General features: G+C 38.3%; 1 protein-coding gene across 3 annotated transcripts in view; it reads right to left on the bottom strand.

Moving 5' to 3' along the window:
• The window catches only part of PARP14 (poly(ADP-ribose) polymerase family member 14), a 70,095-nt gene that overhangs the window by 41,210 nt on the left and 16,765 nt on the right, over positions 1 to 12,120 (bottom strand). For all 3 annotated transcript variants that reach the window (XM_043996424.1, XM_043996425.1, XM_043996426.1), the window contains exons 3-5: positions 9,778 to 9,811; positions 8,891 to 9,124; positions 5,768 to 6,004 (exon numbers count right to left, since the gene is read on the bottom strand). In XM_043996424.1, the coding sequence (XP_043852359.1) occupies positions 5,768 to 6,004; positions 8,891 to 9,124; positions 9,778 to 9,811 (505 nt within the window). The remainder of the gene's footprint in view (positions 1 to 5,767; positions 6,005 to 8,890; positions 9,125 to 9,777; positions 9,812 to 12,120) is intronic.

Below are 12,120 nucleotides of genomic sequence, written 5' to 3'. Positions count from 1 at the left end.
GAGATACAGTTGTGCTACAAGTGTATCTTCAGCTGAATCTCATAATTATTAATGTGATTCTGAACTTGCTAAGATACTACTGCATTAAGCACTAGCGCCAACAATTACAATAAGTGTGGCAGATCTTTGTGTAGCTGTATATGGTATATGCTTGGCACAGTAGTACAAGGGATTAGTATAGTTTTTGGTTGATTTTACTGATTTTTTGTAGAGGGAACTGGAAGCAATATATAGCTACAATACTGGTCTCCTTGCTGTTCCATCAACAAGACATTCCATTTCTCAGCTCTGGGCATTTTCTTTGGCAATCTGCCAAGCTTAGAATGTTCTCCTTTCTCTTCTCTGCTTACTGGCATCCATAGCTTTCTTCAAGTCCTAATTAAAATCCCATTTTTCACAGGAAGCTTTTCCCAATCCCCTTAATTCTAGTGGTTTCCCGCCAGTGGTGACTTCTTATTTATCCTGTACATAGCTTGTTTGCACATTTTTGTGTGCTTGTTGTATTCTCTGTTAGACTATGAGTTCCTTAAGAGCAAGGACTATCTTTTGCTGTGTATCCTCAGTATTTAGCACAGTTTCTGGCACATAGTAGGTCCTTAATAAATATTGATGGACTGACTGAATATTGACATAGGAGCAGAAAACCTTTTCTTAATGGAAAATGTTGATGCTCTTCTCCTGCCACACTATACTTTCTGGTTAATCAGTGGATATCCTTAGAAGCACAAAAAGAAGCACCCCTCCCCCCACCCCCCACCATTGGTGATCATTTAGGCCTCTTCTCCCCTCTTCTTCATTTTCTATCATTCAGATACTGTCTGCTACTCTCTCCTCCTTCATCCCTGTCTCACATGATAAAATAGACTTATTCCTTTCCAAGGCTAACCCCTCTACTTATTCAAGTGATCTCATTTCATTCCATTTCCTCTGACACACTGTCTTCTCTTTTGTAACGATTGGAATGATGCCACCTACTGGAGAACTACTGTAGGAAAGCTCTGCCATGAGGAGAAGGCTTCTTAGGGCAAGCCATGCATTTAGGTCCTTGGCTTCAGGAAGTGATGTTTGCTCGTGGGTACTGTCAATCAAGGCTACCAACCAATTAGCTTGGAGATGTGTGTGCATGTGGATGGGATGTGGCCAGTTTCACAGGAAGCTTGTGGGATGAAGGAGGTGTGGCTCACGCTCTTCCGTGAGGACTCTCATGGAGAGTCGAGCTAAAATGCGCTCTTCCTTTGATAGATAGTTGAATCTAGGCCTTTTTCTCTCCACCAAATTCTTATTCTCCTTGATAAATGCTTAGAAGTCTAACTCTTGCTAAAGCTTATAATTTATTGGCGACTACTCATTAGATATTTTAGACAGACTAGCTAGAATTTTAGCCCCTTACACTTTCATCCCCACTCTTTTACTTATTCTTACCCTGTCTGCTGACTTATTCTCTACTCCCTACACAAATGGCTTTTCCTCCTCCATCCTGAAAACGTCCTCCCTTACTTTATCCTTCCTTCCCTCTTGTCCCTTATCTCTTCTGCCCTTTGTAGCTAAACTCCCCCAAAAGACTAATAGATGCCTCCACTTTCTCTCCTCCCACTCTCTTCTTAACCTCTTACAATTCAATTTCTGACTTTATCATTCCAACACTGCTCTCTCCAAAGTTACTGATGATCTCTTAGTTGCCAAATCCATTGACCTTTTCTCTATCTTCATTATTCTTGACCTCTCTGCAGCCTTTGACACTGTTGACCACTTTCTACTCCTTGATACTTTCTTCTCTCTAGGTTTTTGAGACATCATTTCCCCTTAGTTTTCATCCTCTCTGTCCCACCACTCCTCTGTCTCCTTTGCTGGATCTTTTTTCAGATCACACCCTTTAACAGGGTTCTGTCCTCAACTCTCTTCTTTTTTCCTCCCATACTACTTTATTTGGTGATCTCATAAGCTCCTGTGGGTTTAATTGCCACCTCTATCCTGATGAATCTGACTTCATAAATTTAGAAGGTCATCTTGAGCATTGAGAGGTTAAGTGACTTACCCAGGGTCAAATAGCCAGTATGTATTGAAAACTAGACTTAAAGTAGTTGGAAGTACTTAAAAATAAGGAAATAAGGCAATCCAAGTTATCACCAAACCTGATTTTCTCTCTTCCTCTCTCTCTTTTTTTTTTAGAATAAAATAATATTATTTAGGGGTGAGGGAAAGGAAACCAAGAGAGAAACCCTTGGACTTCTTCTCATGGGGAGAAGGCATGGCACAGAGCCTGGCTCTGAAATACCTATCTCCTAGAGCAGGAGAGATAGGCAGATACTTTTATAGAGGACCAGTGGTGGTCTGATGAGGTGATCTTCTGACTGTGGAAAGTTCCCCTATTGGAGGAGGACCATTCCCCACTGGTGGTGGCTGGGGGAAGTTGGGTAAGGGGCAGCTTTGAATCTCTCAAGCCATCTCTCTGCTCTTCAAGCCACAAAGGCAGCAACCACACCCACTGGTGAGGTGTGTCTGTCCTTTGGTTTAGTTTCTCAAGGAGAAGGTTCTTTTGATTTACTGCAGAAAACTTCTGTGGTACCCAGGGCCATTCAAATGAGGTACTAAGGCCTTTGCAGTTTTTCCTCCTCCTGATCATGTCAGGGCATACTATATGTATATATATATATATATATATATGCTTCTCACTCCCAGGGAAAAATGGAAGCCAAATTGCCTGACCTTCTGGGCTCCCCATTCTGAAGTGAACCTAATTTTCTCAAACATTTCCTCCCTGTCCAGAATTGGTCAGGTGAGATGTATGGAAATAAAAAGCTGATGTGTACACCTCAGCAGTATAACCACCATGAGTTTATGTAAAGAGGATCCAAGTCCCCTCCCCTTGTGGAAACATAGTACACTAAAATCAGTATCATAAAATACTGAAAAATAATACTATCTGTGTCCTGGTCTGAAGTACTCTGTCTAACTTGAATCAAAAACCTTATATTATCCTGAAGTCCTCCATTTCACTTGTATCAAAGATTTAATCAATTGTCCTTACATTTTTTTTTTTAATCTTAGTTCTGGAAGAAATTTTGATTCCTTTAAACTAAGCTTATTAGGGATAGAGTTTGTCTTTTTTATGTTAACTAAGAGGAGGAATGTCATTTGATTAATCCAATTAATCCAATCTTTGACTAAATTGAAAGGAAGTCAAGGATTATCTGGAAATATGCAGGATTTAAATGGATGAGAGGAGGCAGGTAGGTGGCACAATGGATGGGATTCTAGGCCAGGAGTCAGGAAAGATTGAGTTCAAATCCAGCCTCTGACCTTAACTGTGGAACCCTGGGCAAATCACTTAAACTCCCTTTGTTTTAGTTTCCTCCAATGTAAAATAGGGATAATAATAATTGTGCCAACCTATCAGCATGGTTAATGAGATGATATTTGTAGCTTAGTGCCTGGCACATAGTAAATGTTATAGAAATGCTATTATTATTATTGTTGTTGTTGTTATTATCTGAACCACTTTCCAAATGTTAAGACTTTTCCTTTCCCAGTGCTCTGAGCTGTTATGATTTCATGAATACATTTTCTCTTCTAACTCACTAACCTAACAGAGAAAGTATTCTACACAATGGCTTCTTCAACTTTTTCCACTGGCAACTCATTTTTACCCAAGAATTTTTTACATGACCCCAGGTATATAGGTATATAAAATAGGCATACATAGCCTTTTATGGTTGCCAAATTTTTTGGGATCCCTACATTCAGTGATGCAACTCCATATGGGATCATGACCCACACACAGTTTAAGAAGCTTTATTCTACATGAAACTCAGCACCATCTTGCCCTTAGGTTAAAATGAGCTCAATTGCTAGAGCTTGGGAGTAGGTGCTCAATGCCCAAGGGAAAATTATTCACCTAATTGGGCCCAGCTTGGGGAAAAAGAAACCACCCCCTCTTTCCTGTTGGGAGAGGAAAGTAAAGAATGAATGCTCAACTAACTTCATTTCACAGGAACACTTTGGGTTACTCTTTTGATTAAGGTAATTAAGAGAGGTGTCAGTTTGTTCACCTTTGACCTGATTGAAAGTGGAATAAAGAGGGAGTCATTGATTTTATGATATCTCTTTTTGTATAAATATTACTGTTATTGTTTTAAGTAAACAAAAAATTCCAAATTTTAACAACATGCCTATTTTTTCACACTGCCATGAAATTTTGCCTTTTGTTTTATGATTTCTATAAAATGTTAAGTATAGATTGTTTTGGGTCTAAGAGAATTTCAGTTCAAGGGGGAACTCTGCCCATCTATACCTCTTTGCAAATAGAAATGACTGAATATTAAAAATAACCTGAAAGATTTTTTAAAAAATCTTAAAACACAGAGTATAGAGTTTTTTGTCCATGTCTTGTAAGTTCTTGCCCTATATGAGTGAAGATCTTTGACATAGGGAGGTTGAGTGGATAACACTGGCCTTGCAGTCAGGAGACTTGGGTTCAAATTCTACTATGGGTTTTAACTAGTTCTATAACTATGGGCAAGTCACTTTACATAGTAGAGCCTCAGTTTCTTTATATGTAAAAATGAAGATAATACTGTGAACTATCTACAGGGTTATTATGAGAAAAACACTTTGAGTACTTTGATGTGCTTCCCTAATCTGACTTCCTATTAAGGGGACACTTAGCTCATGTGGACACATCTCAAAATAAGGAATATAAAAAGAATGATTAGGGAAGAATTGAAATGCACATTACCCCACCTTCTCTAGAGCCCACACCCAACATCCTTCTCTCAAAACATAAGGCAGGGGGCAGCTAGGTGGCAGTGGATAAAGCACCAGCCCTGGATTCAGGAGGACCTGAGTTCAAATGTGGCCTCAGACACTTGACACTTACTAGCTGTGTGACCCTGAGCAAGTCACTTAACCCTTATTGCCCTGCAAAAAACAAACAAAACAAAAAAAGAAAAGAAAAAGGAGAAAAAACATAAGGAAGTCTTTCTCCTGTTGTCTGACACTAGGCAGATGGAAGCTCACCATAACAAGTGCTTTATTCACTCCCTATTTTAGCAAAGAGATTACATATGGAGTAGGGCAAAGCTTCTTAAACTGTGGGTTGCGACCCCATATTCATTATAACTGAATGTGGGAGTTGTAAAAAATTTGGCAATGGTAAAAAGTTATGTATACCTATTTTGTAAACCTATATTCCCTGGGATCACATAAAAACTAGAGAAGTCTTGTCATACTCCACGTGGAAAGCTTAGCTTTCCTGCTGGCTCCCTATAAAATCTCCTTTCATAAAGCCACCTCCTCCTCAGTTCAGATAGATTAACTCTAACCACAGACCCTGAGCTGACTCCATAGTGTAGAATGTCAAAGGCAAGACTTAATCCTCTCATACTTGCTACTAGTGTGACCATGGGCAAGTCATTCAGTCTCTCTTGGCCTCAGTTGTCTTATTTGTAAAATGAGCATAATAATACCTCTAAACCCATCTTAGTGGATAGAGGGCTAGCCTTAGAGGCAGAGCGGGATTCAAATTCTGCCTTTGAGCACATCCTAACTATGTGACTATGGGCAAATTAAACTGTATGAATGTGTCTCCTCATTTGTAAAATACTTGTAGTACCTACCTTAAAAGGCTGCTGCGAGGCTCAGATAATGTACACAAAGTGCTTTGCAAACTTTAAAGTATTGTATCAATTTTGGTGTTGTTCCAATCAAGTGAATGCTGATCGATTGGGGAAGGGGAAAGCAGGATTGCGTTAGCAGTAGATACTATTACCTTTGCATTGAGAAAACTGAATCAGGGCTGAATTGTCCTTTGGGAAACACTGGACCTTGGTTATTGGTCCCCCTCCATTATTGGGGTTTTCAAAGAAAAGCATGACATAGCTTTCATTAACATCGGGGGGCAGGTTTTCCACCAGGATGGTTCTTGTCTCTTCCAGAGGTGCTACAGAAATCTTCTTCTCTTGGACTATTCGGTTTTGAGAACAAAGATGGACAAATTTCTTTGTATCTAGTCAAGAAAAACAAAGTGATCATTAATGTATCATTGAACCTTTCACTAAGGAAGAAAACAAATTTAAAATATTCTTTATGTAGATTGGTCAAAGTGTAGGTCCCCAGGTGAGGATTCACACTCTAAAATAACCCATAGGGTAGAGTCACAGATTTGGAAGGTACACACCTGTATGCTTGTGTTGTACTTGGAAGCTCATTCTGGTTAAACAGAGTGGATTTCTTTTAACAGAGATCATCTCTTGCCCCTCTGCCAGTTACTATCCAGTTCAACCATTACTATTTATTGAAGCTAACTAACAATTACTATGCAATTCAATGCATGTATTTTAAAAAGTACTCATTATGTTCTAGTACTGTGCTGGGTGCTGGAGGCATATGATGATAGGACATAAATCCTGATTTCAGTGCACTTACGGTGTAAGAGGAGGGGAAAATACTACCATATAAATATAAACATAGAATTCTATATTGCATAAATCACAATGGAAAAGTGGGGTAAGTGCTATGAGAAGTAGAAAGAGGAAGAGAACCTTTTCAACTTAGTGAGTCAGGCAAAGCTTCCTGAAGAAAATGGCATCCAAGCTTGGTCTTAAGGAAAGGGAGGGACTTAAAAAAACAGAGCTGGAAAGAAAGCATCCGTGCCAAGATGAGGGTGACCTGAGCAGAGATACTGAGTTAGAAGTGGGTGGGATGGGGACAGGGATACAGAACTGCCTGCTTTGGCTAGAGAATGTTATATGCAAAATAAATTGATTAGATAAAACTGGAAAGATAAATTGAAAAAAATAGAGTCCAAAGGGGGACACAAACAGGATGATTGTGTTTTGTTGTTGTTGTTAAGTTATGCCAGTTATGTCTACCTCTTCATAACCCCATTGGTTTGGTTTGGTTTGGTTTTGTTGGCAGGGGAAAGTATGGTGTGGGGAAGATACTGGAGTGGTTTGACATTTTCTTCTCCATCTCATTTTTTATCAGATGAGAAAACTGAGGCAAACAGGGTTAAGTCTCTTGCCCAGGGTCACAAAGCTATTAAGTGTCTGAGGCTAGATTTGAACTCAGGTCCTTCTGACTTAGGGCCAGTTCTCTATCCACTGCACCACCTGGCTGCCCCTAAGAAAGTATTTTTTTTTTTATTTCAAAAAAAGAAAGCTACACTGATGTAGTTTCTGATATCCCAGTAGATTCAGTCTTTTTTCTGACATTAATAAACTTTCTGTAGTTATACTCAGACTACTTTGTATGGTATTTGAAAGTTGCTGATGAACAGTTCTAGCCACAACCTCCTATTCCAGCAGCCATGTCACTTGCCCACAGGATTCTACCTTTATCACTTTCCCCTTTGTGTTGGCAACAGAACCAGGAGTAGGTCATCAGAAAATAGTTTCAAAGAGACAGACCCTCCCCTCTACCTCATCTTCCTTTCCAACCAACTCTCTGTCCCCCAACCAACAACCAGCAAGAGAGAAGGCACAGCTGTTGTTCTAGTAATCAAATAGGTAGAGAGTGGTAATAGTGGCCATTGTCCAGTGTAGTGAATGGAAAGTGTAGCTTTGGGAACCATAGCTTCTGCTTATTTACTAGTCCTTCCCTCTACCTACCAAAGGTAGATGGCTATCTATATTTGTTGTTTTGTGGATTAGTCATGTTCAACTCTTCATGACCCCATTTGGGGTTTTCTTGGCAGAGATACTGGAGTGGTTTGCTATTTCCTTCTCCAGCTCATCTTGCAGATGAGGAAACTGCTGCAAACAGGGTTAAGTGACTTGCTCAGGGTCACCCAGCTAGTAAGTGTTTGAGGCCAAATTTGAACTCAGGAAGGTGAGTCTTCCTGATTTCAGGCCTGACACTATCCACTGCACCACCTAACAGCCACTAGCTATCTCTATTAGAGCCCTCCAATTTAGAGAGATCACTAATTTATCTCTGATTTTTTTGCCTTCAACAAGTTTCAAAATGCCAGAGACCCTCAGATTCTGGACTCGGGCCACTTCCTCTAAAAAGCCTTTTCTGTTTCTAAAAGTGGTTTATTTCATTTTTATTTCACTTTGCATGAACTTCTCCTTTATACCTATATTGTGGTGAAGTAAATAGACTGTTAGACCTGGATTCAAGACCTAAGTTCAAATACTTCCTCTACTAGCTGTTTGACCCCAAGCAACTTACTTAAGTCACTTTGAAAACCTCACTTTCCTCATCCATAAAATGGGAATAAAAATAACTACAGAACTTCCCTCATAGTGTGAGGTTCAAATGAGTTAATGTAAATAAAATGCTTTACAATTCTTCAGATGTTATATAAATGTCAGCTACTATCATTCCATACATACACATAGGACTCATAATGATTAAGTCCCATTTCCTATTAAAACACACCAGATGGGGCGGCTAGGTGGCGCAGTGGATAAAGCACCGGCCCTGGATTCAGGAGTTCCTGAGTTCAAATCCGGCCTCAGACACTTGACACTTACTAGCTGTGTGACCTTGGGCAAGTCACTTAACCCCCACTGCCCCGCAAAAACAAACAAACAAAAAAAAAAAACAACACACCAGAATTTTGGAGTTAAAACAAATGTACTTTTCTACCACACTGAGAAATGCAATAACATTTCTTAGGAAAGTAGATTTAGAGTTGAAACAGACCTTAGAGGCCATAAAATCCAATCCAAACTCAGGTCATCCCGAGTTCAAATCATCATTCTATCCACTATTACCACTAGCTATCTAAGTTTTGAAAGTTTTCTCTTATAGAGACAGAAAGACTATTGGAAATGGCCAGAAAGGGCATTTCAAAGAAGGCCCATTTGTTTGCTAAGCAGAATTTCAAGGCTTGACAAAAAGACTATTTGCAGATGAATATATTCTAAGTTTTACTCAGTCTTACCGATGTGTTTCAGAAAGGTAAACACAGCAGTTTCCGCTTCTGGTATGAGTTCCATTTCAAAATCTCCTTCAATTTTTGATAGACCACTAATGTTCTCCACCAGTAAAACTAGGAGATACTCGTCCTCCAGATCTTGGAGGTTTTTAAGTGCTACCAAGTTGCCTTTGGACATTTCCTCTGTCTCATCCAATCTTCTGTCCAGTGGGAACTTTGTATCCTGATCTTCTGATACATCTAGTTTTAAGGACACAGAAACATCCATAATGGGGATCATAAACAGTCTTATGAGAGTAAGAGGTTATAATACATGCTTTTCTTCATAACACTTTTTTTTTTGCAGGGCAATGAGGATTAAGTGACTTGCCCCATATCACTTTCTAATATTTGAACTGATTTGAGTAAATCAGCTGAAAACAGATGCTTTCTGTAACTAAAAAGAGCAATGAGCTTGTCCAGAAAACCCAACAATTTCTTAGACAAATGTTTACTTTAATTTTCAATTCCCCATGAATGGAGTTTTGTCTTGTGGCCACTAGGAGAAAAATGAGGTAAAAAACCACACAAAACAAAACAATAACAGCTAGACCTCATCAATGGGTCATAGCTACTTGCTCAAAAGAAAAAAACAAAACCCCAGATCTTCTCAGGGAAAGAAAGAGAAACATAATTAGAAGGATGGTTTAGTGTGGAATAATGAACTAGCAAATTGGATTGAAATGAACACATTTAGATTCTTTTTCTGGTTCTTACCCATTCTTGCCTTGCAATCCTAAGTCATTCATATACATTCAAAACTTTTGAAAATCAGGTAAAGGAATGTTGACATTTAATGAGGAAAAAATGTACTTGCTGTATGTACATCTGACTCATTCAGGATGAAATGTTACCTTGTTCTTGGGTTCTATCTTTGATCTTGGATTCCTAAAGATCAAACAAAAAACAAGCATTAAGGAGAATTCCTTTACATTGTGAAAACATGTCTGGCTCATCATAGAGTACCTGCATGAAATAAATATACTCAATTCTGCAGTTACCTAAGATTGACAAGTTTATAATGCAAGTAAGACATACATCCTACTATACCTATTCATTGGTCAGCTTACACTTGGAGTACTGTGTTCACTTCTGGGGCCATATTTGAAGAGAGTGTTTGACAAATTGATGAATATTTATTGGAAAGTTATCAGAAGGGAAGGGAGAGAAACAGAGTCTCCTAGCCTGAGTGAAGGAAATAGGAATAGGGACTAGCTGAGGAAGTACAGGAGAGGTGTGAACAAGACATGGTCTCTCATACTTTAGGTGAGGTTTGCTGCCAAGATGACTCATTGAACTAGAGTTAGACTACCCAGTTCCCACATTACTGTACTTCAACAAAATCCTGAAGTTCTTAAGAGACTGAATAATCAAATACTTAAAACAACCATCAGCAGAGACTGAAATGAAAAAAATCAATTTTCCATAAGTACTAACTACCTAATAGAAATGAAGTAAGAGATGATTTTAAAAAAATTAAAGCTCTGAAAGAAAGAATAGAAGAGAAAGTAGTAAGTCTTCTCTAAATAACAGTTGATGGCATAGTGGATAAAGGGGCTGAACTTGGAATCAGGAAAACTGAGTTCAGATCTCACCTCAGACTTTCTAGCTAGGTGAGCCATTTTACCACTGTTTGCCTCAGTTTCCTCATGTGTAAAATGGAGATAATAATAGCCCCTACCACCCAGGGTTGTTGTGAGAATCAAATGAAATAATTATTATAAAATGTTTAGCACAGTGCCTGGCATATAGTAGGTGCTAAATAAATCTTAGCTATTTTTTATTAGGAAACTTGGAATAGATGAAAGAGAAGGCAAGAATGACATGAAATGGCTAGGTAAGAACAAAATCAAAATATGGAAAAAATAGAAAATTTTCAATGACCTATATAAAAAAATAAATGGAACTAGAAAATGGTCAAGGAGAAAATTTTTTAAGGAGAAATAATTTAACAATCTTTGGACTCCCCAAATGATAATAAAAGTAAAATGTCTAAACACCATTTTTCTTTTTCTTTTTTTTCTTCCTTTTTTTGGGGGGGTGGGGCAATGAGGGTTAAGTGACTTGCCCAGGGTCACACAGTTAGTAAGTGTCAAGTGTCTGAGGCAGGATTTGAACTCAGGTCCTCCTCAATCCAGGGCTGGTGCTTTATCCACTGCTCCACCTGGCTGCCCTAAACATGATTTTTCAAGAAAATTCATTTATATGAAAACTGCCCAAATGTATAGAACCAGAAGTCTAAATAAACATAGAAAAAAAACACCCATAAGAAAACCCCAAAAGAAAAGTCTCAGGAACATTAAAGCCAAAAATTCAAGGTTAAGAGACTTGTCTAGCTAGCAAGTATCAGGCCGGGTTTGAATTCAGATCTTACTGACTCTAAGGTTTGTACTCTATCCATTGTACCATCTAGTTCTTTCTATTCTGAGAAAAGATCTCCTCTCAACTTCTGACTCTTTGGACTTTCTTTACCATGATACAGTAGCCTCCTCATCTGGGAAGTACACTCCACTCTTAAGGCCCCTTTATATTTCTTTAAATGTTTAACAAAATTCACTTACAAATGCAACTGGCCCTGTTGTTGTAATTGTTGTTTCTTGTTTGTTTCTTTGGGGGAAACCATTAATGGCTTTTAAAAATTTCTTTTTGTAAGATAGAGTTATTGATGACTTCTAATTTCTGGGGGGGGGGTGATTTTGGTTTGTTTTTTTTTAGTGAAGTAATTGGGGTTAAGTGACTTCCCCAGGGTCACACAGCTAGTAAGTGTTAAGTGTCTGAGGCCGAATTTGAACTCAGGTCCTCCTGACTCCAGGGCCGGTGCTCTATCTACTGCGCCACCTAGCTGCCCCTAATTTCTGTTTTCTTAATCTGTGCAATTTATGCTTTTGTAAATATTCATCTACTTTGTTTAGATTGCCAGTTTTATTAGCATATGTCTGGACAAAATCTTTCCTCATAATTTATTTCTTTATTGATTGCAAATTCACATATTTCATTTTTATAATGGTAAGTTAGTTTTCTTCTTTCTTTTGAAAATCAAGTTTGCTAATGGTTTCTATTTTTATTAATTTTTAAACAACCCAGCTCCTCATTTTATTAATTCAATGGGTTTCTTTTCTATTTGTTAATCTCTTTTATTTTCTGAATTTATATTTGAGTGTTTATTCGCACATTTTACTTTATTCAAATTCAAATTT

This window comes from Dromiciops gliroides, chromosome 3, assembly GCF_019393635.1.
Source record: "Dromiciops gliroides isolate mDroGli1 chromosome 3, mDroGli1.pri, whole genome shotgun sequence".
Classification (NCBI taxonomy): Eukaryota; Metazoa; Chordata; class Mammalia; order Microbiotheria; family Microbiotheriidae; genus Dromiciops; species Dromiciops gliroides.
Note: the sequence above shows the minus strand (reverse complement) of the source record. Positions and strands in the feature narration are given on the sequence as shown.